This window comes from Telopea speciosissima, unplaced genomic scaffold (assembly GCF_018873765.1).
Source record: "Telopea speciosissima isolate NSW1024214 ecotype Mountain lineage unplaced genomic scaffold, Tspe_v1 Tspe_v1.0129, whole genome shotgun sequence".
Classification (NCBI taxonomy): domain Eukaryota; kingdom Viridiplantae; phylum Streptophyta; class Magnoliopsida; order Proteales; family Proteaceae; genus Telopea; species Telopea speciosissima.
In genome coordinates this window covers 57,032-84,178 of record NW_025317465.1, presented here as the reverse complement: position 1 = coordinate 84,178, position 27,147 = coordinate 57,032, and the positions used below count along the sequence as shown (strand labels likewise).

Genomic DNA, 27,147 nt, shown 5'->3' with positions numbered 1-27,147 from the left:
AAATGAAGTTTCACTTCTAGGAATTGCTTTACAGCAGCTTCTCACCTTTGTAGTACAAATACTATTTCAACGCTCTTAAAATGGTGGATGAAAAACGAGCTTGACACTTAAAATGGCGGATGACAATTCAGGTTTGCCCCAACTCAAACAAATGGTCTATCAAATCCAAGAAAGATACGATCCTAAAAGTCGGTTAACCTTTTGGAATTGGTGTGTAGTTTGTGTGATTACACTTTCATCAAAACAAAAAAAAAAAAAAAAAAAAAATGCAACCAACAATTTCAATTTCTTGCCCCAAATAAGGAATTGGTGTGTGGTTTGTGTGATTACACTTTCATCAAAAAAAAAAAAAAAAAAAGATACAACCCAACAATTTCAATTTCTTGCCCCAAATAATATTTGTCGACTCATTTTAAGTAATCATTCCAAAACAGAAATCGAAATCGAAATCCAACCAAAGAGAGCCTTACATTCAAATGGCTAATAAAGTTTCAATTCCAGGAATTGCTTTACATAAGCTTATTACACCCCCCCCCCCCAAAAAAACAGAAAGAAAGAGGTCAAAACCCCATGAAATACAACCTAGATGAACCTCATTATGCACCGGTTACAACATAGTATATGGCCATGGTTGTCTTAAGAAATAAATAATGAATATAATCTTTTTACTCCCAACTGCTTCAACAGTCACATTTTCTTTCCTCGTCATCCTACCTTGCACAGCTTGTGTTACTTTTAAACCTCTGTGCCATCAACATAAGCCATCTTATTTTGTTGAAGAATTTGCTCGTTCTTTCATGGCATCCTTTTCCAGTTTCTTCCTTTCAGCATCAGCTAGCTTAGCATTCTCCTCACGCGATTTATTGAACATCTTAATGAAGATTACCAATATTGATGTCACTGCACAGGGATGAGGGGAACAGAGTTACAACAAATTTTTTTTTTTTTGGGGGGGCGGAGGGGGTTCCAGGTCAGGGGAAATCAGTCATCCATGAACCATGAATGTGACTCAACTGCTAGTCCAGAGAAAATTTAGTGTATATTCACTGGTTTATTTCATTCATAAACCGAAATTGAGAATACTTGATTATATCTCCATGACTCTTGTTAGGCTGTAATAATCTCCAAAATTATTCTGGTCTGACAACTGCATATGAAAACATGTAAAATCCTGAAAAACTTTTCTCCCATAGTGGAACAAATACATGCCAGTATGCTTTTCATGTGGTTCATATCACGTGGACTGTTAGGAAGCATTCCTTGTTAATGCTTAGCATGAAAAGCCACTAAACCCAAAGTGGTAGCTCAGTTAGCAAGGACCAACACCTCACAACTAAGAGGTAAAGAGTTAAAACTCTCCTTAGGGCCTACCTAGCCAAAAAAAAAATATGCCACTAATTTGAGCCAAGTTGAGAGAAAGTTTGGTCATAGTTTGGACCTTTTCTTATTTTTCTAACAAACCCTATCACCTCAAAAGCTACATCAGGCAAACTTTGTATTAGAAATATCTCTGGTCTAAGAGAATCATTCCACTTGGTTCAGAATTGAGAAAAGCAACGAAACACCTAATTAATGTTGGCAACGTGGAACTTCCAACTGTAGACAAAAGGAGGAGGGAGAAAAAGATAAAGATAAATAGCAAAACAAGGCCTCCATTTTTTCTCATGTTTTAATCAAAATATTTGACATTCACTGCTGAGGTGTAATACAAACTCTTGCATGTGCTCAACCCCCTTTCCCCCACCCCATTTATAAGAGGTAATGTCATATTACACATGGTTTATATTACAAGGCTATACATTTCAGAAACAAAATATTGAAGATATATGGATGAATAGAATCACAGTAGAATTAGATGAACACATAGTAAATAATGAGATAAAGAACATGGTACAAGGAGTTTATGCTCATAATCTGGTACCTTCACTGAAAAATACAGTGAAAAATGTTGGGATAATATGTAAATTTTTATTATTCATAATTTGTAATAATTGATGATTCTAAAAGATTATTTCATAAAAGTGGAAAACACCAAAAAAAAATCGAAATAATATGGAAACATAAGGCACAACTCAGGTAATAAACACCGATATCTTTGAAAAGATATGTAATGCGGTATAAGCAAGTAGATGAGCATTATTCATCTCTCCCTGCCTGGCAGCAGGAACCTTGAGAAAACATGGATGGATAGACCATAATAAGAAAATTTCAAGATGGAAAAAACACGGGAGCAGGATATGTTTTGGTATTAATTCAATATAGTCATTAAATAAAGATTAAAATATTTGGCAGATATAAAGAATCAGTGACTGGGTCACCCAATCATCAAGAAATGGAAAAAGGTATCTAGGGCCAATATACAGGGTGGGGAAGCATTATTATGAAATGTCACCAGACATCCTTTTGTGCTCATTAACATGACCGGGTGAATCATTGGGGATGCAATTGTTTCCTATAAAGAATATTAATATGATAAATTTGTCTCCTGGGGCTTGTCCTTATCCTTGTTGCGTCCCCCCTACCCTTCCCCTTGAGAGTTGGGTGCAGTATTGTCTTGTTTCTTTTCTCTTGTATATTCTCTCTTTCCCCTTTTCAGGCTTTGGTAATGAATTATTTATTCACCAAAAAAAAATGATAAAGTATTAATAAGTGATGAGGATACTAAAAAGATCCAAAAAAACTACTTTGATAACTAACCAAATGAAAACAATACAAAGTAATAGTTGCTGGAGATGTCAGGCTGAGCATCATTCCCGACCTGTCCATAAGTTTCCTTCGCAGCACTCCAGATTAGATGGGCTGTTTCCAGTAATAAATAGTTGCTGGCGATGTCAGGCTGCATAGAGTGGATCAAATAGGACATCATCATAGCATCATGGGACACCCATCGGTCTTGCAGAAAACCAGGTTCAGTTGGCATGGGGTTACCCCCAACAATGTGGCCAATAAGGCCTCGACCAGCAATGGTCAAATAGGCAGACCGAGACCACATGAGGTAATTGGTGCCATCGAGCTTAATGGGAGCAGCAAAAGGGAGAAGTCAGTCCTGGTCTGTCCATCAATCCTAGAAGTTGCAGAAGAAGGATCTGAGCCTGTCATGGTTGCAGCCACACAAACAATGGAACCAGCAAGGAGTCGATGCAGCCAGCCAAGAAGAAGCAGAACAGGGGAATAGATAATGGAAGAAATCGATCCAAAAACAAGAAAACCTGAATGTTGCCGAAAAACTCAGAAATATTGGCTGGGATCAAGGTCGAGTGGTCCTCTTGGATGATGAAAACTCCTCAGAAAAAATCCGCAACAGTGAAGAACCCTAACCCAAATATCGATAGGTGTCAGGGTTTTGTAAAACCCTGAAAGTTGAGATCAATTTTGGCAAGGGGCTGCACAAAACTTGTGGTAGAGCTTGGATGGGTGCTGGCCAGGAACCGCAGATGAATCTCCAACTAAGGAATAGCAACCTTCAAAGTTTAAAGAGGTCTGATCTTCAAAAACAAGAACTCCAAAATTGCAGAGAAGGGCTGCAGCAACTATCGAGCAGAATTATTTATTTATTTTTGGTAAGTATCGAGCAGAATTAATTGTAGGTCATAAAAAAGAAGAGGTAGGTTTGAGGGCAGCAGCTAGATCATAAGATCACCTCATTAGTGCTGCTCTAAGGTGAAGGATGAGAACCAAGAAGAAAAGGAGAGAAAGATCGAGGGAATGTGAGAGGGAAGAAAAAAACGATGGGAGGGTAGGGGGTTTTGAAAACTTAGATCAGAGGAAGTTTGGCTCTGATGCCATGTTAACAAAACAGGTTTTAGTGAATGGCTTGAATGATCTATGTGATCACCAAGCATCTTTATTTATAACTTTCAATGAGTGGCAAAACTACAAGTAACTCCCTGCATAGCCGACTATACTAGCTATGGGGAAATAAATAGAAAATACCCAAAATACACTTATCGGGTTAACTCAACATTTTAGAGATATCCGGAAAAAAAATCTGAATACTTCGATAGAAATCCGAATACTTAATAATAAAAAATTAAGTAAATAATGATCTTGAGGGTTTTTGAAGATTCAACATGTTCCAAAATATGAGGAAAAGAGAATCATGATCTAAGAGATATGGATTGAGAGTGAATTGTATCCACTAGGGAGAGGAAGGTTCGGGTTACACAAGGTAGAGATGTAAACGGATGGTCAAAAATCCTAATTCGATCCGGATCCGAATCCATCCGAATCTGTTTATAGGTAACCGTATTCGGCCAAGGAATATCCAAATCTGATCACATCCGACCCGATTCCGAGCCGAATCCGATCAGGTTACATCCCTAACTACTTGTTAGCAAACACTTGAACTCATTCTTCTATATAAATAAGGAGCAAGGCTGAATATAGGGCACGATTGAAGATTGAAGAAAATAAAGAGCTATGGCTTGAAGCTGTGAGAGGCAGTGGCTGTGGGAGACGGCAATGGTGAGAGGCCATGGGTGAGAGACCCTGGACTGAGAGAGTACTCTATCCCCCTTCCATGTCCCCTTCTTCTTCTTTCATATCCTTTTATGTTCTTCTTTTATATGTAAACTGTTAATAGAATAGGATGGGATGTAATGCTTCAGTGAGTAATGATCACCCCAAGCTCTTCTATTTATAATATTGAAAAGAGATGACAGAATTACAAATAGGTGATGTGGGACTAAAACCCACATAGCTGACTAAACAACTTAAGAATATAAAAGACAAATATAGCCTTTCGGGTTTGACTAGTCAACACTCCCCCTCACGTTGGTGGTGCATAGATATCACACATGCCCAACTTGGCCAAATTAAGACATCAACAAGTTGATCACTTAACTTCACAAAAGGTATACAAATCTGTCCACTTTCCAACTTTTCCTTGATGAAGTGTTTGCCAATCTCCACATGCTTGGTACGGTCATGTTGTATTGGATTTGGGCAATGCTGATTGCTGCTTTGTTGTCATAGTACAACACCATTGGACGATGAACAGAACCACTAAGATCTTGGAGTAGACTTTGAAGCCACAATAACTCACAGATTCCTTGAGCCATAGCACGGAACTCTGCTTCAGCACTGGATCTTGCCACTACATTCTGTTTTTTACTATGCCATGTGACGAGATTACCTCCAACAAACGTGCAATACCCTGAAGTAGATTTCCGATCAGGATTACCCCAGTCCGCATCTGTGTTAGTTTCAATACAAAGATGATCATGCGGGGATAAGAGAATTCCTTTTCCTGGAGCTGACTTCAAGTAGTGGAGAATACGAAGAACAACATCCATATGGTTGGAGTAGGGATCATGCATGAACTGACTGACAAGGCTTACCGCAAATGCAATGTCTGGTCTTGTGTGAGAGAGATAAATCAATTTTCCCACCAACCGTTGATAACGGCCCTTATCAACGGAAGTACCATCTTTCTCTTGCAAACGAGTATTGATTTCCAAATGAGTATCACAAGGACGACAACCCAACAAACCAGTCTACGAAAGCAGGTCCAGAACATACTTCCTTTGGGAGAGAAATATGCCTTTGGAAGAACGAGCAACTTCAATCCCAAGGAAGTACCTTAGCTGTCCAACATCCTTTCATAGTTGTCATGGCGTCGCCATGGCGTCCTGGCGCTGGAGAAGCATGCATGGCGACCTACGCCATGGTGTCCCTCTTCGATTTCTTCTTCCTGTCTTCGATTTCTTCTTCCCTCTTCGATTTCTTCTTTCCCTCTTCGATTTCTTCTTCGATTTCTTCTTCCTGTCTTCTTTCCCTCTTCGATTTCTTTCGACTTCTTCTTTCCCTCTTCAATTTCTTCTTCGATTTCTGAATTTTCTTCTTAAAACTTGAGAAACAATAGAGAAAAAATAAAACATGGCTTGAGTATACATCTATTAAAACATTAAAAATAGAGAAAATAAAAAATAAAACATGGTCGACATGCTCGCCATGGCGGGCGACATGTCGATATATCGACGTGACACCCCTCCACCGACTTGGATCGCCGTGACGCCGTGACAACTATGGATCCTTTATTTCAAATTCTCGTCCCAAGAAAAGTTTCGGTTTAGAACATTAATTGAATGCTTTGATCGCTTTTTATTACAAAATTATGTGTATAGTAGGGTATTTTAGTACGTCGTCGCCTACCAACCTAGGTCCGAAGTGAAACTCCTATTTGGACTTTGTTTTTGCAAAATCTGATAGTGCCATTGTGTCTAAATAGCCTAAAATAGGCAGAGTACCAAATTTCAGACCCAAACTAAGTCTAAAACCCACCGAAACCAGCATTAGAGTTGAAACAAAAAATACCCCAACTCGACCGAGATCTCGAGCCAACTCGGTTTTTCCCAAGGTCGAAACCCGAGTTTTAGTTCCTTGGCATCAATAAACCTAACAAAGAAGAATCATCTTAAAAAAAATTCCTAAAAATTCCTATCCATACCATCGAGAATGTTGATGTATGTACCACAGTAAATATCTTGAAATAACTATTAGTAGATCTCAACTGTAAATTTTTAAGGAACTTCAAAATCAGCCAATAAATTTGGACCATCTAATCAGCAAGCAAGTGATGAGAAACCATTTAGAAAAACACAATGTTTTGTCATCAGGGAATAAAATAATAAATACCAGAAAATAGTGAACCGCTAAAGAAATTGATGACAAAACGTGATCATTCGCAGCATGTGATAAAAGAGAAAGTTAAGATTAAAACCAAATAAACTAAGAGTGCAGAAAATATAAGGAAAAGAAGATAGTGAATTTGTTCAGAGGCTTGAGAGGCCAAGTTTAAGCACCAAAGTATTATGAGTGAGATTAGCAACCTTGCTCAAATGGACAGCGAGCTGGATCCTCCCCAAAATACTGAGATAGACAGTCTGCATTTCTTCCCTATAAGACAGTGTTTGAATTATAAATTCAGAAATAAACTGTGCTTCCATTACCATCAACAGATCAAATTATGAACTCACCACTTCAGAATACAATGATATAAGTGACCTCACTTCAGCTTCAGCGGTATCAAGGAAATCCTTTAAAGCCTGTGAAAAAGAAATTTCACAACATTAAGAAGTAAGCAACAATCTTTTAAAGATAATAACTTGAACATGGGAATAACTGAATAATAGGGGTAAAAGAAACTGTTAATCAACACTACAGGAGAATGTTATTGTAAGCCTGAAAAAAAGGAATAGATTTATCAATGAATGACTGCATTTTCTGTACTTTCCCCAACCTTCTGAAAACCCATAGAGATGGCACCATCATTTTCCGAGGTAGTGAGCTCTTGCTCAACCTTTTCAAGACCCTTACTGACTGCTTGCATTTCTTCAGCTAAGGACTTCAGTTGAATCTAGTCATTTTAATCAAAATATTGGTTAAACAAGGGAAACCATATAAATCATAGAACAAATATCTTTTTCTTTTGGGGTAAGAAAAATAAATCATACAACCAATATCTTGGTTACAACTTACAACAAAAAACCAAAAAGGAGATAAAGGTTAGCGAAATATTAACAATACCTTAGATGCTGCTTCCAAATGAACCAGGTCCTTATCAAAATCCAACAACTCTGACATTTTCTCAGCGAGGAGCTAATGATGACAAGCAAACAAGTACAAGTAAACGTTAGTGTCATAAAGGCAATAAATTTAAACACCAAGTAATAACAAGTGAAAATGCATGAAAATTCAAAAAGGATCCAATCCTATCTAGGAGACAAATTTTTATGAGGGAAATCTAAATGTCTCATACATCCATGGTTAAAAGTAGTGGTCCGTATCATATTGTATTGGCTGATATGTATCGGTATCAATCGGTACAGATACGATACATACCGATACGTATCTTTTTTTTTAAACATGTAATTCTCACATGGATGAAGAACTCAGTCAAAAGAGATGAAGAATTGTTGCAACAAGTTGGGAGTCACAACCGTAAGTCTGACTGCCCCAAACCATTCATAATTAATAGCTTAGACAATAGGGCAAAAGTAAAATACCAAAATACCCCTAAGAGGGAGATCGTTTATTAGCACTAGCTCTAATTCACGACTCCCGCCCCCTTACATCGAGAACTTCTAACAGGGCCCACTAAAGTGACGAAAATCTCAAATAAAAGGATTAATTGCAATTTCGTAATTTTCTCGACAGTTCAGCACCCCTTTTGGGTAAGAAACAGAATCAGGGACTAAACAGGAAATAAATTTTGAAAAAGAGGACATTTCTGGAATTTAAAATGATAATGGATAAAACAGAGCAAACTATTGAAAAGAGGGGTTGTGTAACTTAAACAGAAGGTCACCTAATTTGTAAATAAGAAGAGTATTCTTCTTCTTACTTGTGGCAAACAGAACCTGGTGAGGACCAGATTCGATTTCAGGTGTGAAGTATGCCTTCCAATTGACCAGAAATTTTAGATGAAGGTTGCTAAGCCAAGGGGCCTCTAAATCCAATCGACCAGGACGCAAAATAACTAGCAAGAAAATAAATTTCAATTGCTGAAACTGAATCTGGCGGAACCAGTAGAACCTGGCCTGGCTGCCAGTTTCAATCTCACAGCAGATGATTTGGGGGACAAGAACTAGGGTCTGGATCACCCTAAGGGGGTGAACTAACTCCCAAGATTTCAGGCCATTGGGACTTGTAACCAGGGAGTTGTATTCCCAACTCAGCAGTAATGCAAATAGCAGAGGAGGTAGAAGAGTAGTGAAAAAATAAGAAAGGGTTAGGAAAAGAGAAACAACAAAGAAGAATAATGAAAGGATTAAGGGATAGTTCAGACCTGATAAAAGGAAGAAGGATCAAAAGAAGATTCAGACCAGGGATGAAGTACTCAGCAGTCGATACAGACTTTCGACTCTCACAGCAGCAAGTGAATAAAACTCGAAACAGATTTCATTCCAATCAACTCTCTCATGTAAACTTTGATCGACTTGAGATTTCCGGCTATGAATCCCATCTCACAACCCTCTTGAATCCACTTAATAACCACCCAAAAGAACAACTAAGGACTTAATATTTAAGTAGTGAAGTTATATCAGGCGGAACACCAGACCGAGTCTAAAATTGACCACAGATCTCACAGCCCACGCAAGCTAATGGCACCACACTTTCTCAGGAAGAAACGAGGGGAATCAATAGAGTTCAATCCCAATACTGTTGGGCAGCAACTACCGCCCAGGAACAGGGTACAGGGTACAATGGATGGAATTGACAGGAACTACAGAAAAATTAAATATAGAGAAGAATAATAGAGGAATTAGTCAGATCTGACAAGAAGAACCACAATCGAATCAAGCAGGGAAAGTGGGAGAGGTGAGAAGGCAATTGGCCAGCAGGCTTTTAACAATCCATACAAAGCAACTCTATGCAGAAAACAATTCTATTCTTCTTCTTCTTCGTCTTTGCCACACCACTTGTTTAACGAATCAAGCTTTTCTGGTCATCGTTGATCTGAAACACCATTCCACCCTAAATCCTTACACCGTAAAATCTTAAAATATGAAATCTAAGAACCACATAGTTTATCCTGTTCTTCCCATCGCCCACCCTATCCCATATAAATTCACTCACGCTATCCCTACCATGATCTAAATCCATGATTTTCACTTCTCACATAGTCCGATGCCATGTGAATCTAAAAAAGCACATAGTCCCATGCTTTTCACTTCTCACATCGTCCGATGCCATATGAAATCTAAGAACCCATCGTTGATTTGAAACACCTTTCCACCCTGAAATCTAAGTTCCATAAATCCATTCACTCTTCACCCTATGTCTACCCCCTCCCTCCCCAGTTCGAATCACAAAATATCCACCTGCGTGACCACTATGGGGCTTCGAACCACATAGTTTACCCTCCCTTCTGACCGCTGAGTGTAACCGTTGGTTAGCAGAAGCTTTACCCTCCCTTCCCCGCAAAATCCAACTCAAAAGAGTAGGACTTCGGAGAAGGATGGGGTGGGAAATTTTGATTGCCATGTCAGCTGACAACCCCCTTTATTTATGCATAGTTGTCTCCTCATTTCTCCCACCCCGACAACCAAACGAACATGATATTTGGTATTTTATGGAAAACTCACCTTTTTTTCCACCCCTCTTTTCCGACAAACAAACAGGCCCCTAAAGTTTGCAGGCATGCCATCAAGTACTATTAAATAGATTAGTAATTTTTTTTTTTGGTGGATGCACCCAGAAGTTATACTACCATATTTTGCATGATAAAGTCTTTTACATTTCTACCTTGCATAAATAATGCATTAGAGTCAATTTATTGTTTCTTGCACGAGTGTCTGACAATTTAAGAAGGCTGTCCAGTTTGAATCCTATTGCTGATCCTGCAAGAAATGGAAGAAATTATAAGAAATTGACATATAGCCTTCAGTAATAATGTCCCAAATAAATATTGATGTATTTTAAACAGTTACCTCGCGTTGTTCCCTGATTTAATGCATTTCCCAAGGTGAGAATAGTCTGCATTATCTGACGCAACTTTACAGATTCCCTTACCTATAGTGAAGTAGTTGACACATTAGATGTACTCAACACAGATATTCACGTATTAGTCATCTCACTAATTTGGAGGGTGCCATCAGGTTTCACAAGCAAACGTTATGGCCAATCATTGCCCCAGATCAGGGGATGAGTCCCTCCACCTTGCACAATATGCAACTCCCTCCCCTCTCTCGTATCTCAGTTGAGGGGCAGCACTTTCCAAGTTCATATTGTATACTGATTACACTTGATCAAAAGTTACAAAATAAAAAAATAATAATAATAAAAAAAGATCTGAAATTTGAAGCATACCTCTTTAGAAGCATTGTTGATTGTAATCAGATTAGATCGTAACTCCTTCACCTAACCAATTAAGGGTTATAAATATATATTGCCTAACCAATTTAAATCAAACAAAAACACATTGTCATCACCAACTACGAGATCAACACAAATTACAGTGAGGGTAGCTTATTGGGCAATTGGTGGATCAGATTTTCAAAGATTGTACCTCTACTTTCTCTCTTCAGAGAGTGGGGGCTGGATCCATAGCACAGATCTACTCTGGGCCTATAGGAGAGGGTGACTCTTCAAGAGTGGAGATAATCTCTTTCCATGTTGGTTTGGAATTTGTTGTAAAAGGTGTCTCCATTATTAGGTCAAAGGGAATACGTTTTCAGCTATTGGCCTATTGCATGGGTGCCCACACATGTAGATTTTCCATGGAGACATACACACGTCATTAGACAAGTGACCTCTCTAATGTATTCCCAATCATTGAAAGCCAAGGGCAGTGAATGACACAGCATATCTTAATAGCAAGGCAGGTGGCACTTACACCTAGATTGTACTTGGATCCATCATTTTCTTTACGAGATTGTAATTTGTTTTTAATTTCATTATTCTGTTTTGGATACCAGTTGGCCCTGCCCCTCTGGGCTTTACTACTAGTTGTTCATTCGTTATCAATAAATTGTTACTAGGAATACCTGAGTAGAAAAGTTGATTCTGAATGAAAATACCCTTAACTTGGATTCTACTCGAGGGACCTTCATCAGCTCCAGGAAAAACTGAAACGTTTGTTGACCAGAACCATGTTAACAATTAATTTATAACGATAAGTAGTCGATAACATGAACTCAGGCCATAAGAATATACCTGTTCACACCTTCCAAGCATTTCCTTGTTGCCAGTATAATTCTGAAAAAAAAATAAGACGAATGCAAAATAAGCGAAATACGAGAACCAATCATTCCATAAGTTATTAAACACAGTAATAGCCCCCATAACATAATCCAAATGAATGCTTAACCCAAAGAGAATTGACGTCTGACAATTAAATGTATAGAATATAAATCAATAAACTTAGGAACACAATGGTTATTTGTGTAGTTTGTGAAAGTAGAGGGTGAAGAGAAGAGAAGAGAAGAAGAGAGATGAGAAGAAGAGCTCTCAATCGTAGAGCAAATCCATTCCTTTCATAGAGAAGAGGGTGTACAATATAAACATAGGAATAGGGGTAAAACAGTAAAAGAATACCCTACATAACTTTAAAGTTAAGAAGGCTCTTGGAATTAGCCAGGCACTAATCCCAAGAGCCACTATTGGCTCACAACTAATATCTAACACTCCCCCTCAAGCTGGAGCATATATATATCTATCATGCCCAGCTTGTTACAAATATAATCAATTCACCCACTACCCAAAGGCTTTGTAAACACATCTGCCAGTTGCTCTCCAGTTCTAACATGACTAGGGAAGAATTAGCCCATTCTGCATTGTTGTAATATGGGTTCAAGGGTAGAATTGTCCTAAGGGTATATTTGTCCTTGTACTCATTCCAGAATGTTCCTCTCTTTATTATAAATAAAGATGGTTGTAGTCACTCTGACTCAAGCTAGTATTCACGGAATTCAACATGGCATCAGAGCCAAAGATATTCCGGGGATATGGGAATTAGAAATTTTTTCCATTTTTTCTTTTTTCTCTCTCACTTCTTCTTTGTGATTCTGCCCTAACGACAGCCACCACCACCAGTCTCCGCCAGCCCTTTCCCACCTTCCGCCAGCCCCCGCAGGGCACTCCACCACCTCCGCCAACCTCCACAGGTCCCTCCACCACTTCCCGCCACCACCGCCAGCCACATCAGACCCCCCCCACTACCTTCCGCCACCTCTCCCAAGCCTGCAGACCTCTCACCTCCTCCCTTTTTCGCGAGAGGTCTCCCCCCCCTTTTTGCCGTAATTTCCCCCCCCCCTTGGTGGTGAGTTGACTCACACCGAGGGTTCTTTTTTTCCCCTACACATGTTGTGATTTATTAGGGAGGATTTGTTTATTGGTTTCTGTGAATTTTTTCCAGCCACCTTACCTGACGTTTCAAAGATCACATCTGCTTCCTCTAGTTCTCATGGTTCATCCCAACGTGATTTTATTTCGTTTCCGGTGAATCCCATCAAACTAAATGGCAACAATTATCTTTTATGGTCTCGTTCCTACTTGTTCGCTATTGGCTCCCGTGGCCTCTCTGGCTATATCACGGGAACTCAGGTCAGGCCTACCGAGGCTGGTTCTGCACTAGATCGATGAATGAACTTCAATTTTTTGGTAATGTCCTATCTTGTCAATTCAATGGAACCAGATATTGTCAGGCACTATCTCCTTGATTCAGCTGCAAAGATTTGGAAGACAGCCAAGGACATTTATTCTCAGGTTCAGAATGCTGCCCAATGTTACGAGCTTCGTCAGAAGATTCACTCTACCAGGCAGTTGGAGTTGTCCCTATCTCAGTATTACAATACCATGTGCACTATGTGGCAGCAGTTGGACTTTCTAGGCCCCTTCACTGCCACCTGCAATGTTGATGCAACGGCCCTCCGTAAGTGGGAGGACGGCTTAAGTGTTTTCAATTTTTTGGCCAGCCTCAATATTGAGTTTGATCAGATCCGTGCCAATATTTTGAATCGAGACCCACTTCCATCTCTGGAACAAGCCTATGTGATTCTATCGGCTGAGGACAGTAGGCGTGCAGCCATGGTTCATCCTGTCACTCAGGAACGATAGGTTCTTATCTCTAGTTCACAGTCTTCCTGAGGAAATTCTAACAGGTCTACTAGTACTGATCGGACATCTGCTGATCGCCCTCCCATCAAATGTGATCACTGTGGGAAGGAGTGGCATACCAAAGACCGATGTTAAAATCTTCATGGTCGCCTTGCAGAGACTCGCGGGCAAGGGAAGGGTTGTTCTAATCGGCCCAGTAACACCTGTGCTCATTAGGAAACTACTGAGGAACAGCCTGATCAATCTCTTTCCTAAGTTAGTGGCTGAATTGCAAAATCTTCGAGATACGGTGAATCGATTGGACACATCTTCTTCGGCATCAGTATCTCCTTCCATGGTTGCCTCGGCTTTGTCTCTGCCTACCAATCCCAATACATCTTCTTCCACAAGTATTTCGTTTGGTGGGAACTGTACCTCGGTCAGGCCCGATTCTTGGGTAATTGACTCAGGGGCAACCGACCATATGACAGGTTCCTCATCCATTTTATCCACATATTTTCCTCTTTCTGGTCATAATAAGGTTCCTGCTGCTGATGGGTCTCTTTCTCCTATCTCAAGAAAGGGATCCGTGCAGTGCACTTCTTCTCTTAGTCTTTCCTCTATGCTACATGTTCCTAAGTTTACTACTAATTTGTTTTCCATTAGTAGCCTCACTAAGGATTTAAACTGCAAAGTAACATTTTTTCCAATCCATTGTTTGTTTCAAGACTTGGCAACGGACAATACGATTACATGTGGTAAAGTAGTTGGTGGTCTATACGTACTTGACAGTTCCTGGGCAGCTTTGACATCTCAGCCGGCATCTTCTGATTTTAATTCTGCACTTTTTGAGTTGAATAATTGGCATCGTCGTTTGGGCCATCCTCCGTTTGGAGTTTTATCTCATTTATTTCCTAGTCTAGTGAAACGGTGTAATAAACATTATTTTTCTTGTGATGCATGCACTTTGGCAAAGCAAACTAGAAGCATTTTCCCTATTTCTGATAATCGAAGCACTGTACCTTTTGGTTTGATACATTTTGATGTGTGGGGCTCTGTCCGATGTGTATCTACTTCTGGGTTTCGATGGTTCGTAACTTTCATTGACTGTTTTAGCTGGACCACTTGGGTGTATTTGATACATAGTAAAAGTGACGTCTTCACTTGTTTCACTCTATTCCATAAAATGGTCGAGACCCAATTCGATGCCAAGGTGAAGATTCTCTGATCGGATAATGGAAAAGAGTATATGGATGGTGCCTTTCGATCCTATTTGGACAGCCATGGGATCATACACCAGACTTCTTATGTTGACATTCCTGCTCAGAATGGAGTAGCTAAACGCAAGAACAGACATCTATTGGAGGTTGCTCGTTCTTTGATGTTTATTATGGTTGTTCCTCCTCGCTTCTGAGGTGATGCTATGCTTACAGCGACTTATCTTATCAATCAGCTTCCTTCCCGTGTCTTAGGTAGCCGCTGTCCCTTGGACATGTTGTTTGGGAAATCCACTTTTGTTGTGCCTCCAAAGGTCCTCGACTGTGTCGTGTTTGCCAAGAATCACCATGTCCATGGCAAGCTTGATCCCAAAGGATTGCGGTGCGTCTTTCTCGATTACTCAGCTACCCAGAAAGGCTATAAGTGCCATCATCCTCCTACGCGGAAAGTAATTGTCACTATGGATGTAGTATTCTGGGAGTCTGAGGCTTATTTCAAACAGCAGGTACCTCTGCAGGGGGAGATTCTAAGTGGTGAAGAGGTCCCGCTGATTGCTCCTCTAGACATTGAGATACCTACTATAGAGGATGTTTCTGTTGAACTAGAAGATGGAGTTACAAGTCAAGAACAAGAAGTAGGACAAACTCAGCAACAGCAACAGGTCCAAGGGGAGAAGAATGTGAAGACTACACTCGAGGAACTGCTTTTCCTTTAGATGGCCCTCGGTCCAAAGAGACCACCACCATCGACACTACACAATCTGCACTTGTTCTTACTCCAAGTCTTGCTCCGAGTCATATTTCTGGTAAGCCTCCTCTTGATCCTAGTCTTGATTTACCCATTGCTATTTGGAAACCAACAAGGGGTTGTACGCAACATCCTATTTCCAACTTTGTGTCATACAACTCTCTAACTCCTGCTTTCCATTCCTTCGTATCTTCTTTATCCTCTGTATCCATCCCTAACAATTGGCAGGATGCAATAGCCGAACAGAAATGGAAGGATGCGATGAATGCAGAGATGCTTGCCAAGTCTTTGTTGTAAAGCATAAGGCTGATGGCTTAGTAGCCAAAGGGTTTAATCAAACCCAAGGTATTAACTATCAAGAGACCTTCGCTCATGTAGCAAAGATGAATACTGTGCGGGTTATCATTTCTTGTGGAGAATGCCTTCCTACATGGAGACTTGGAAGAGGATGTTTACATGGAGATCCCTCCTGGATTGACCTCTTCAGAGACTCAAGGAAAGGTGTGTAAGTTGAACAAGGCTCTGTATGGTCTGAAACAATCACCAAGGGCTTGGTTTGGCCGATTTCACAAGGCCACGGTTGCTTATGGCTATAAGCAGAGCAATGCTGATCATACATTGTTTGTCAAAAGGATGGGACAGCAGGTGACAATTTTGATTGTCTATGTTGATGACATAGTGATCACGGACAGTGATGCACAGGAGATCCAGAAGCTGAAGGCTTATTTGGGCACCGAATTCGAAGTCAAAGACTTGGGCAGATTAAGGTATTTCTTAGGGATTGAAGTTGCCTATTCAGCTAAAGGCATATCACTCTTCCAAAGAAAATATACCTTGGATTTATTGAGTGAAACAGGGATGCTTGGGTGTAAACCAACAGATACCCCGCTTGAGCCCAACCCACATTTGAAGAGTAAGGAAGGTGATCCAGTGGACAAGGGTAGCTCTAAGAGGTTAGTTGGCCGAATTGATATACCTCTCACATACCCGACCATATACCACATTTACCGTGAGTGTTGTCGGTCAATACATGCATGATTCTCACTCGTCTCACTTGGAAGTAGCATATAGAATACTTCGTTATCTCAAGTCTTGTCCTGGAAAGGGAGTCCTGTATTCTCCACATAACCATCTACGGATAGAAGCATACACTGATGCAGATTGGGCTGGTAGTCCTGATGATAGGAAGTCACCATCCAGGTATTGCTCATTTGTTGGAGGAAACCTAACTACATGGAGAAGCAAAAAACAAGTTATTGTAGCTCGATCTAGTGCTGAAGCTGAATTTCGAGCTATGGCACAGGGTATTTGTGAACTTCTCTGGCTCAACGGACTCCTTCAAGATTTGGGGGTGAATGCTGATCTTCCAATGCGGCTCTACTGTGACAGCAAGTCAACAATCAGCATTGGTCACAACCCGGTCCAACATGATCGTACCAAACATGTTGAGATTGACCGGCACTTTATCAAAGAGAAATTGGAACAGGGACTTATTAGTATTCCGGTTATTCAGTCTAGTGAACAGCTGCCTGATATCCTTACCAAAGGACTCGGTCATAAGTTATCTTTTCCTACAGTTAGCAAGTTGGGCATGTTTGATATGTATGCACCAACTTGAGAGAGAGTGTTGTAGTATGGGTTCAAGGGTAGAATTGTCCTAAGGGTATATTTGTCCTTGTACTTATTCCAGAATATTCCTCTCTTTATTATAAATAAAGATGGTTGTCACTCTGCTCAAGCCAGTATTCATGGAATTCAACATGCATCTTCTCACAAACAAAATGACAGTCTACCTCAATATGCTTCGTCCTATTATGAAATAAAGGATTGGAAGCAATATGAACTGTTGCCTGATTATCACACCACAGTTGCATGGGAACTGAAACTTTACAACCCAGTTCAGACAACAATTGTTGTATCCACATCAACTCACATGTCAGGCATAGTTCAAAATCTCGCGAAATCTCGATTGAGATTTCGAGAATTTCGACCCCCTCGAAACGAAATGGCCCCTCGAATAAAAAAACATACAAAATTTCGATCGAAATTCTCGAGATTTCGAGATTTTTTCAAAATCTCGCGATTTCGAAAATCTTGAGAAATTGCTTTATATAAAATACCATGTTTCGACAGTCTCGGTCGACCGAGACTGAGAAACAGAGAGCATTTTTCCTCCTTTGGTACTCTTGCTTGGTTTTTGCTCATTTCTTCTTCAATCTTCCACTTCCCACTTGAATCCTTGCCGCATCTACGCCGGAATCACTTGGAGAACAAACTTCTTAGCACATCTGTGAAGCCTTTCCACTATTCCAGGTAAAACCATATTCTCAAATTGATTTTTTTTAGGGAAATCCATGATCAACATGTTTGTTGGTGATGAAATAAATATATATTAGACACTGGAAGACAATCAACGACTTCACGGTGTCGAAATTTTTTTTTGGTATATATATTATTTATTTATTTTTCTACTTCAAAAATTGGATTTATTTACAACAAAAATAAAAAAATAATAGGGGTTATGTATATTGTATGGTAATGAATTAAATATATGTTAGACACCATTGGCCGATCTATGGTCTCATGGTGTGAAAAATATTTTTCTGCCAATAATTAATTATTTTAATTTTCGGAAATTATAAAAAATATTAAAAAAATTCAAAAAAATAGCAAAAAATATGAGGTTTTTGTTTTAAAATTACTGAAAAATATAAAAGTAAATTGAACATACTTCTTATTTGCTACCCATTTACATATCTTTTCGATTTTGTTGCGCTAGGCCAATATTTATTTGAAAAATATTTTTAAAAATTGTTTTTAAATATGAGAAAAATATAAGGGTTAGGGGAAAAATACTAAATAGTTATATACTTATATACTTGTGTTAGTGCTCTTAATCTTAATTCTTAAACATTTAAACTAAAAGAATTGATGTGCTTCAGTGATAAATGAATTGTCTTTTATTCATGCAACAGTAAACTAGTCCGATTATGGCGAACCGTGGTAAACGACAGAGCCAGAGGCAAGAGGCCCAGGCAGCCGGCCCAGACCCAAGGGGAGGGGAGCACACCCAAGCGCACTAGGGGTGACATTGCATGGTTGCATGGCACTCCAATTGATGGGGATAAAAGAAAATCCCAATGCAACTATTGTCACATGCAGTTTTTGGGAGGTGGTGCCACTAGACTCAAACAACATCTAGCTGGGAATTCTCCTGAAGTGGTCGCATGTCATATGGTCCCTGTGGAGGTATCTAGGGCTGTCGTTGATTACATGAAGGGAGGAAGTAAGAGGAAGGCTCAGAGGGAGAAGGCAAAAGTAGATCTTGAGGAAGCAGTGAGGTGTACAGCGGGAGGCCAATCAAGCCATCGTGATGATGATGATGATGACAGTGATGATGTCTATGTTCCTGATGATATAGAGACTGAGCGAGAGGCTAGGGATTGGAGACGAGCACAGATGATGAGCAGAGCCAGTTATCATGAGGATCAAGAGAGTCGAGAGATAGAGAGTAGGTGGTAGTGGAGGAGCTGGTACCTCTAGAGCTCGTGCTAATGGTAGTGGAGGAGCAAATACAAGTGGAGGAGGTGGGTTGCCGAATCCCTTTAGGAGATCACAGAGTACGAGGGCAGCTCCCCCTCCGCCTCCACCAGCGCAAGATGACCCAGCACTTCACCAAGCACCTGGTGTTTATAGAAAGAAAGGCAACAAACAACCAAAAATCAAAGGAGCATGGAAAAATCTGAAGGGGATGGTGAAGGAATCTATTGCTAAGTGGATGTTATACCATACCATCCCAACAAACACAGCACAAGGCCCCTTTTATCAGACTATGATAGATTCCATTGCTGAGGCTGGCCCAGGGTATAAGGGGCCCGCCCCATATGAGATTATGAATGTGTATTTGCCCCAGCAGAATAGAGAGCTTGAAGACTACATCAATGAAATGAGGGGGCTGTGGGAGAACTATGGGGTGACCATAATGTGTGATGGTTGGACTGGTTCTACAAGAAAGTCCATCAACTTTATGGTGTACTGTGATGGGAGGACAGTCTTTCTGAAGTCTATTGATGCATCCAAGGAGAAAAAGGATGCAAAGTATATCTACAAATTGCTGAAGGAAGTGGTAGAAGATGTAGGAGTGGGGAACGTTGTCAAAATTGTAACGGACAACGGAAACAACCACAAGAGTGCCGGTGAGAGGTTGATGCAAAACAATAAGTACCGGTTGTTTTGGACTCCATGTGCTGCCCATTGTATAGACCTCATGTTGAAGGACATGGGAAATATCAAATTGGTACAACATGTTGTGGAAAAGGCAAGGCAAATGACCAACTTTGTCTACAACCATGGATTTGCACTAAACCTCTTGAGGGAGAAGTGTGGGGGTGACTTAGTGAGACCAGGTATAACTAGATTCACCACTAACTACATTGCACTCAAGAGTATAGAGACCAAGAAATCTGGACTGAGATCAATGTTTGATTCTGAAGACTAGTTCAACTGGAATAGGTCCAATACCCATGGGGGTAGGGAAGCACAAGCTACAATTTCATCAGATGACTTTCGGTCTAAGTTGCATAAAGTGATACAACTTCTGCACTCAGGGGTCAAGGTTTTGCATATAGTTGATTCTGCTCTCAAGGGACCAACCATGCCACATCTATATGCTGCCATAGACTTGATGAATGAAGGTGTTTACAATGCAAATCCACAAGGTAGCAAACACTTTCTCAAAATTATCAAGGACCACTGGGAAAATCAACTTATGCATCCACTGCATAAGGCTGGTGAGTGTACACGCCTTGTTTTTTATGCAATTACATCTTTTAAAGTTAATTTGAAGGATATATTACTAACTAGTCAATATGTAATGTCAATTTCAACATATTATTTGAACCCCCAGTACCAATATAGTCATAGGCTTGGGTTGAATAATAGTCTTATTGATGCAGTCAAAGAAGTAGTTGCCAAGTTGGAGCCGAATAGTAAATAACAGGCGATATGCAACAATGAGGTGAGTCTTATAAGTTATAATTCATTTGGAATTACTCAATTCAATACTAAATAGTAATGAGTCATTACTAATTTTAAATATTTTCCAAATGATTGTAGTTGAAGACTTTTAGGGATGCATTGGGAAATTTTGGAACCAGTGCTGCAGAGCAAGGCCGGACACGCGGTGATGCCGGTACTCATTAATCATTACTCATTACTTCATTAGTCATTACTCAATTCAATATCTTATTCTTTTGAAATGAAGGTGACATGTTTCTTTTGTTGTAATGCAGCTGAATGGTGGGTGTTGTATGGGGGTTCGGCAAACAATTTAAGAAAAATAGCAATCAAGGTTCTCTCCCATGCATGTTCAGCATCTGGCTGTGAACGGAATTGGAGTACATTTTCTCTCATCCACTCCAAGAGGAGAAATAGATTGGGTTTTGAATGTCTCTCTGACTTAGTTTATGTGCATTATAATTTGAGGTTAAAGATGCAACACATACGCATGGGACAAGAGGGTATCAGGGAAAATATCGATCTCGCCGACATTTTTCAGGTAGAGTCAGATGATGAAGATCCTATTGTTGATTGGGTGAGGGATAGAGGTGAGCTAGTGTTAGATCAGCCTGGAGGTAGACCTGACCCCATGATAGCTGAACACATAGAAGCTAATGTGGATGACTTCATGGCTGCAAAGGGTGAGGTACACGCACGGGACGCGTCACCCATACCGTTCCAGCCTACTGGTGGTGTTGATGAGGAGGATGAAGATTGGTCTATGTCATCTGGTGGAGATGGTGGTGGTGGTCCTAGTGGAGATGGTGATGATGAAGGTAATGATGGACGTGATGATGATGGTGATGGTGGTCAAGCCTATGAGGGAACTTGAGTCCCGTTTGTGGTACAAGAGCAGCAAGAGGCAATCCGTGCCCCCACCGGCCCCACACCAACCACACGGCCCACATCGTCCACCTCGACCTACTCGAGAAAGCAGCATGGCCAATCCCGTCCTGGTGGTCGTGGTAGTGGTACTAGTAGGCAAGCTGAGCTTATGGACATTGATGCCCTATCTGGCTCTGTTGGTGGACTGAGTATTGGCGATAGAGACAATAGATCGAGTGGGCATTTCCGTGCCCCATCTTTTCATGTAGACAGCAGTCCCATCTCCAGCACAATCAAAGCATGGTTCATCTCATTCACATCCATATGGCGAAGGGCATTCTGGGCAGTACCCTTGGGGGCAGCAACCTATATCTTCTCCATCCATTCCCAGATTTGAGTATGACTCCCACTCACAGGGATATAGTGGATCGCCTTTTGTGGATGACTTCTTTCCCTACACTGGCTACCCAACCCACCAGCCGCAGCCGTACAACCCGTACATGCTCCCAGAGCCGTCATATGACTCATATCATAGTGGATCAGTGGGTAGTACTTCTTCACAGTTTGATGACCTATATCCTAGGATAGGTTACCTTCAGCATGTTGATGATGAGTTTACATGGCCACTGTGGATGACTACACTCGCTTCTTCTCCCAGACTATGACATGGCATGCATTTGTCCTACAGTCGGAGAGCAATACACGTTGGCTCCAACGGACCATGAGTGGGGTTGATCCTGGACGGCGGAGTAGTTATTATTAGCAAATCTGTAAACATTTGAGATGAATGATGACTAGTTGACTACTTGACTTGTAGCCTTGTAGGGGACAATTGGGGATATTGACATATTGTGATTCGGAATGTTTGATATCATCTTCTTAAACCTTAACTCTTAAGTTGTTATTTGTTAACTTGTTATTGACTTGATGTCTTATGTACTTAATATTATGATTTATGACTTAACTTATGAGTCATTATGTTTCCAACTTAGTTCCAAGCCAATTTACTTGTTTAATGTACAATGTGTAATTAACTAAGTTATACATTAGGGTTCGACCGTACGTTGCCAATCAATGGTGCACATCCAAAACACCCTTTTGGGTGACTATTTTTGCAATTTGAACATTTAAATGTGTTTATATAGCCTAAAATAGGGTTTCCATGAAGTTTCAGGCCTTAAATCGGCCTAAAACCCACCGAAATGACCTATCGAAACATACCAGAAAAAATACAATATTTCGACCGAAATATCCGAAATTTCGAATATTTCGGTCAGCTCGAAATACCGAAACGAAACGAGTTCTCGAACTATGATGTCAGGTATGCCATAGCCCTATATTCTGACCCAGCACTAGAACGGGCTACTACATTCCGTTTCTTGCTTTTCCAAGAAACAAGGTTTCCTCAAACAAATGTGCAGTATCCTGTAGTCGATCTCCTATCAGTTGGAGACCCCGCCCAATCAACATCCGAAAATCCTTCAACTCTGTTGTGACCATGATCTCGATAGACTATTCCTCTACCTGGAGCCTTTTTGAGATAGCGAAGAATATGAATAACTACATCCCAATGAGAGGTCCGGGGAGAAGAAAGAAATTGACTCACCACACTAACAGGGAAAGCAATATCTAGTCGGGTAACTGTTAGATAGTTCAATTTTCCCACCAGTCCCCGATACCTCTCCGGATCATCAAGAATATCTCCCCCTTCAATAGGAGAGTCAATATGGTTAGACCCAAGCATGCATGTTTCAGCAAGTCCAAAACATACTTCCTTTGAGAAAGAAACACTCTCTTCTGAGATTAAGCTACTTCAATTCCCAAAAAATACTTCAACTTGCCCAAATCTTTAGTTTGAATTTTTGCTACAGATATAACTTCAAATCCACAATACATGTTGAATCATCACCAGTAATGATAATATCATTAACATAAACTATCATAAAAATCCTTCCTGCAGTTGATTGCCCATAAAAGAAAGAAAGATCACCATTGCATCTGGATAAGCCAAATTCCAGAACAACTTCAGTAAAATGTCCAAACCACGCACGACGAGACTGCTTCAGTTTTGTGGAATTGCTTGAATGTGGCTTGTGTACAATGTGTCCACAGCCTCTTTATTTACAACTAGATGAGGAACATTCCAGAATGGATACAATGATAGTAATACCCCCAGGACAGAATTACTCTTGTACCCATTACATTACAACACTCCCCCTCAAGTTGGTGCATATTTATCACCCATGCCCAACCTACTGATTACAGAAGAAAAGGACTTAGAACTAAGACTTTTAGTAAGAACATCAGCCAGTTGATCACTGGATTGAACAAACAGGACACATACAACTCCTTGCTCCAGCTTCTCTTTAATGAAGTGCCTATCAACCTCCACATGCTTGGTACGGTAATGTTGAACGGGGTTGTGTGCTATAAGAATGGCAGATTTACTGTCACAGTAGAGATGCAGGGGTAGAGTTATTGGAAGGTGTAAATCCTGTAGAAGACCTTGTAACCATAGAAACTCGCAAACTCCATGTGCCATAGCTCGGAATTTAGCTTCAGCACTTGATCGAGCAACAACAGACTGTTTCTTGCTCCTCCAAGTGACTAAGTTACCTCCAACAAAGGTGCAGTACCTGAAGTAGATCTCTTATCATCAGGGCACCAGCCTAGTTAGCATCTGTGTATGCTTCTACTCGAGTATGGCTATGAGGAGAGTATAAGATTCCCTTTCCAAGGGAAGACTTCAAGTATCTCAAAATCCTGTAGGTAGCTTCCAAATGAGAAGAGTGAGGGTCATGCATGTATTGACTGACCAAGCTCACGAAAAATGCTATATCAGACCTGGTATGTGATTAGTATATCAAGCGGCCAACTAATCTCTGGTAGCTGCCTTTATCAACCGGATCTTCTTCCTTACTCTTCAGATGAGTATTAGGTTCCAGAGGTATGTCTGCAAGTTTCCACCCTAACATTCCAGTTTCACTGAGCAGATCAAGGGTATATTTCGTTGGGACAGAGAACCGCCACGAGCTGAATGGGCAACCACAATTCCCAAGAAATATCTAAGTTTCGCTAGATCCTTGACTTCAAATTCAATTCCCAGGTACTTCTGCAACTTCTTTATTTCTTCAGTATCACTTCCAGTAATCACAATGTCATCGACATAAACAATTAACATTGTGATATGCTGCCCTTCTTTCTTAATGAATAATGTGAGATCAGCATTACTCTACTTGTAGCCATTCGACACAATAGCTTTGTGGAATCTCCCAAACCAGACTCTTGGTGACTGCTTCAAGCCATACAATGCTTTCTTCATATGACATACTTTTCCCCCAGTCTTTGAAGTAGTAAATCTGGGTGGAATCTCCATGGAAACCTCTTCTTCTAGATCATCATGCAGAAAGGGATTCTTTACATCAAGTTGTTGAAGTTCCCAACCCTGGTTAACAGCACAGGAGATAATTACTCTAACTGTGTTCATCTTCACAACAGGGCGAATGTTTCCTGGTAATCAATGCCTTGGGTTTGGGTAAATCCTTTTGCAGGTAATCTGCCCTTGTAGCTTTCAATAGACCCATCTGCCTTTTGTTTGATGGCGAAGACCAAGGATTTAAGTCTCGGACCGTATCGTATCGTCTCGGCCGATATGTCTCGGTATCGGTCATGGTCGATACGATACAGGCCGAGACGTATCTTTTTTTTTTTAAAATGCAAATGGCTCCACTGTATCGAGACGTAGTGACCGAGACGTACCGATACGATACGTATCGATACAGCCGAGAGTTTTTAAAAATATTATTTTATTATATTTAAAAAAACGATACGTATCGAGACGTATAGAGTCGTCTCGATATCTATCGATATCTATCGACCGATACATAACGATACATATCGAGACGACTCTATACGTCTCGATACGTATCGTTACTTAAAACCCACATGTCCATTTCATTTCTGAAAACCAGAAAGTCGAACTTTGAGCAGGCTGGCGGAAAAAACCTCTTTCCAGCTTTGAGAAACCCGTCAAAAAACACATTTAAACTTGGTTTTTGGGTAAGATTTGTTGAGGGCTTTCAATCCTTTGCCAAAAACGACCCTAAAGCTGGTGAAATCACATCATTTGGTGCATCTAACAGCCCACATTTGAAATCAAAAGCTGTTCTTGAAGGGAAAGGTAAGTTGTTTGAAAAAATTCAAAAAACTTGAGTCTTTTGCTTAAATTTTTGATTTTTGGTATGTTTTTTGGTATGAATCAAAGGGAATATGTTAAACTAACATAGAAATTGCATTCTTTGTATACATTTACAAAGATTTGACTTCAAATCCATGTTTCTTTGGCATTTTTTACCCAAAACCGAAAATTCCTTCTTTAAAATGATTTTTTTTTTTTCTTCTTAAATTTAAAACAAATGCTAATGTATATAGTATATGTAGTACATTATGTATAGATCTATGACATCCCAACAAGAGTATACATTTACCCTAAAATCTGTATTTTTTTTAATTTTTTGGGTATTTTCTGAATATATAAAATACTTAAAAAAATGTCAAAAATCATGGATTTTCCATCTATACTCTTTCATTATAGTTTGATAAAATGTATAGTTGGCTGAAATAGAAGAGAAGAGTTAGATTCATATGTGTAGTATATTATGTCATTTTTTTTTCATTATTTGAAAAATTAAATAATGTGTAACTAGTTGGAGAAAATATAAAAATGTTTAAATATTGTTTAGGGCAACTTTGCTAGGTAATAAATACATGAAAATGATGCAATGCATGACATACATCATGATGTATGTCTATACTTGTATAAATTATTGATGTGTGGATTTGAATATTGTTTAATATATATCTTATATAGTAATCTACTTTTGTTTGGTATTTAAGACGATGCCGCGACAACAAGACATTGGATGGTCTTATTGTACCAAGATATATGCATGATATATGACACAAATTGCTTGTTTATATTGTTTTTTGTGTCCAAAAGTGTATTTTCATGCGTATTTTAATCATTTTCATGCGTTTCTGCACCGATCAATACGTATCTCCGATACGATACGTCTCTTAAAATCGCCTGACCAATACGATACCCGATACCGATACTTAAATCCTTGCCTAAGACCCATTTGTAGCCAACCGGTTTCTTCCCAGGTGGAAGCATAGTTTAAAATCTCGCGATATCTCGGTATCTCGAGCTGGTCGAGATGGCCGAAATATCCAAAATATACTGAAATATCGCCAAGATATGGTTTTTTTTCTGCCATATTTCCGCACTCCATCTTGGTGGGTTTTTGGCCATATTAAGGCCTAATACTTCATGTACACCCTTATTTAAGCTAAATAAACACATTTAAACCTTCATATTGCAAAAAAAAATGAACTCAAAGTGGTGTTTTGGGTGTGCACCCATGATTGACAGTATACGGTTGCCAACCTTGATGTATAAATAGTTAAATACACATTGATTAGGTACTAAAAGACATAAGAAATTTAAACAAAGTAATGAAACAAAAATAACTCACAAGTCATAAGTCATAACTCATAAACTCCATAATAGTCAATAGTTCAATACTCAATAGTCCATATTCATTACTCAATAATCAATACACAAAGCCACAAGTTCACAACTCACAAGAGTGCAAGACTCATAAGAAATATCACGAAATATCGCCAAAATATCACCGAAATATGAACTTTTCCATTTCGCCTTGCCATTTCGTCTCGGTACTGTCGAGATTTCCGAAATAT

At 39.8% G+C, this 27,147-nt stretch overlaps 1 protein-coding gene across 2 annotated transcripts in view; it reads right to left on the bottom strand.

Annotated features, from left to right (window-relative positions):
• Positions 1-647: 647 nt before the first annotated feature.
• LOC122647734 (formin-like protein 3) overlaps positions 648-27,147 on the bottom strand; it is a 69,332-nt gene continuing 42,832 nt past the window's right edge. Inside the window, exons 3-12 of one of the 2 annotated variants that reach the window (XM_043841067.1) lie at positions 11,659-11,700; positions 11,490-11,570; positions 10,813-10,863; positions 10,434-10,515; positions 10,249-10,343; positions 7,528-7,599; positions 7,241-7,357; positions 6,978-7,046; positions 6,831-6,897; positions 648-900 (exon numbers count right to left, since the gene is read on the bottom strand). In XM_043841067.1, coding sequence (XP_043697002.1) covers positions 767-900; positions 6,831-6,897; positions 6,978-7,046; positions 7,241-7,357; positions 7,528-7,599; positions 10,249-10,343; positions 10,434-10,515; positions 10,813-10,863; positions 11,490-11,570; positions 11,659-11,700 — 810 coding nt within the window. In that variant the 3' untranslated portion in view covers positions 648-766. The remainder of the gene's footprint in view (positions 901-6,830; positions 6,898-6,977; positions 7,047-7,240; positions 7,358-7,527; positions 7,600-10,248; positions 10,344-10,433; positions 10,516-10,812; positions 10,864-11,489; positions 11,571-11,658; positions 11,701-27,147) is intronic. The other variant, XM_043841068.1, reaches the window with a different exon arrangement.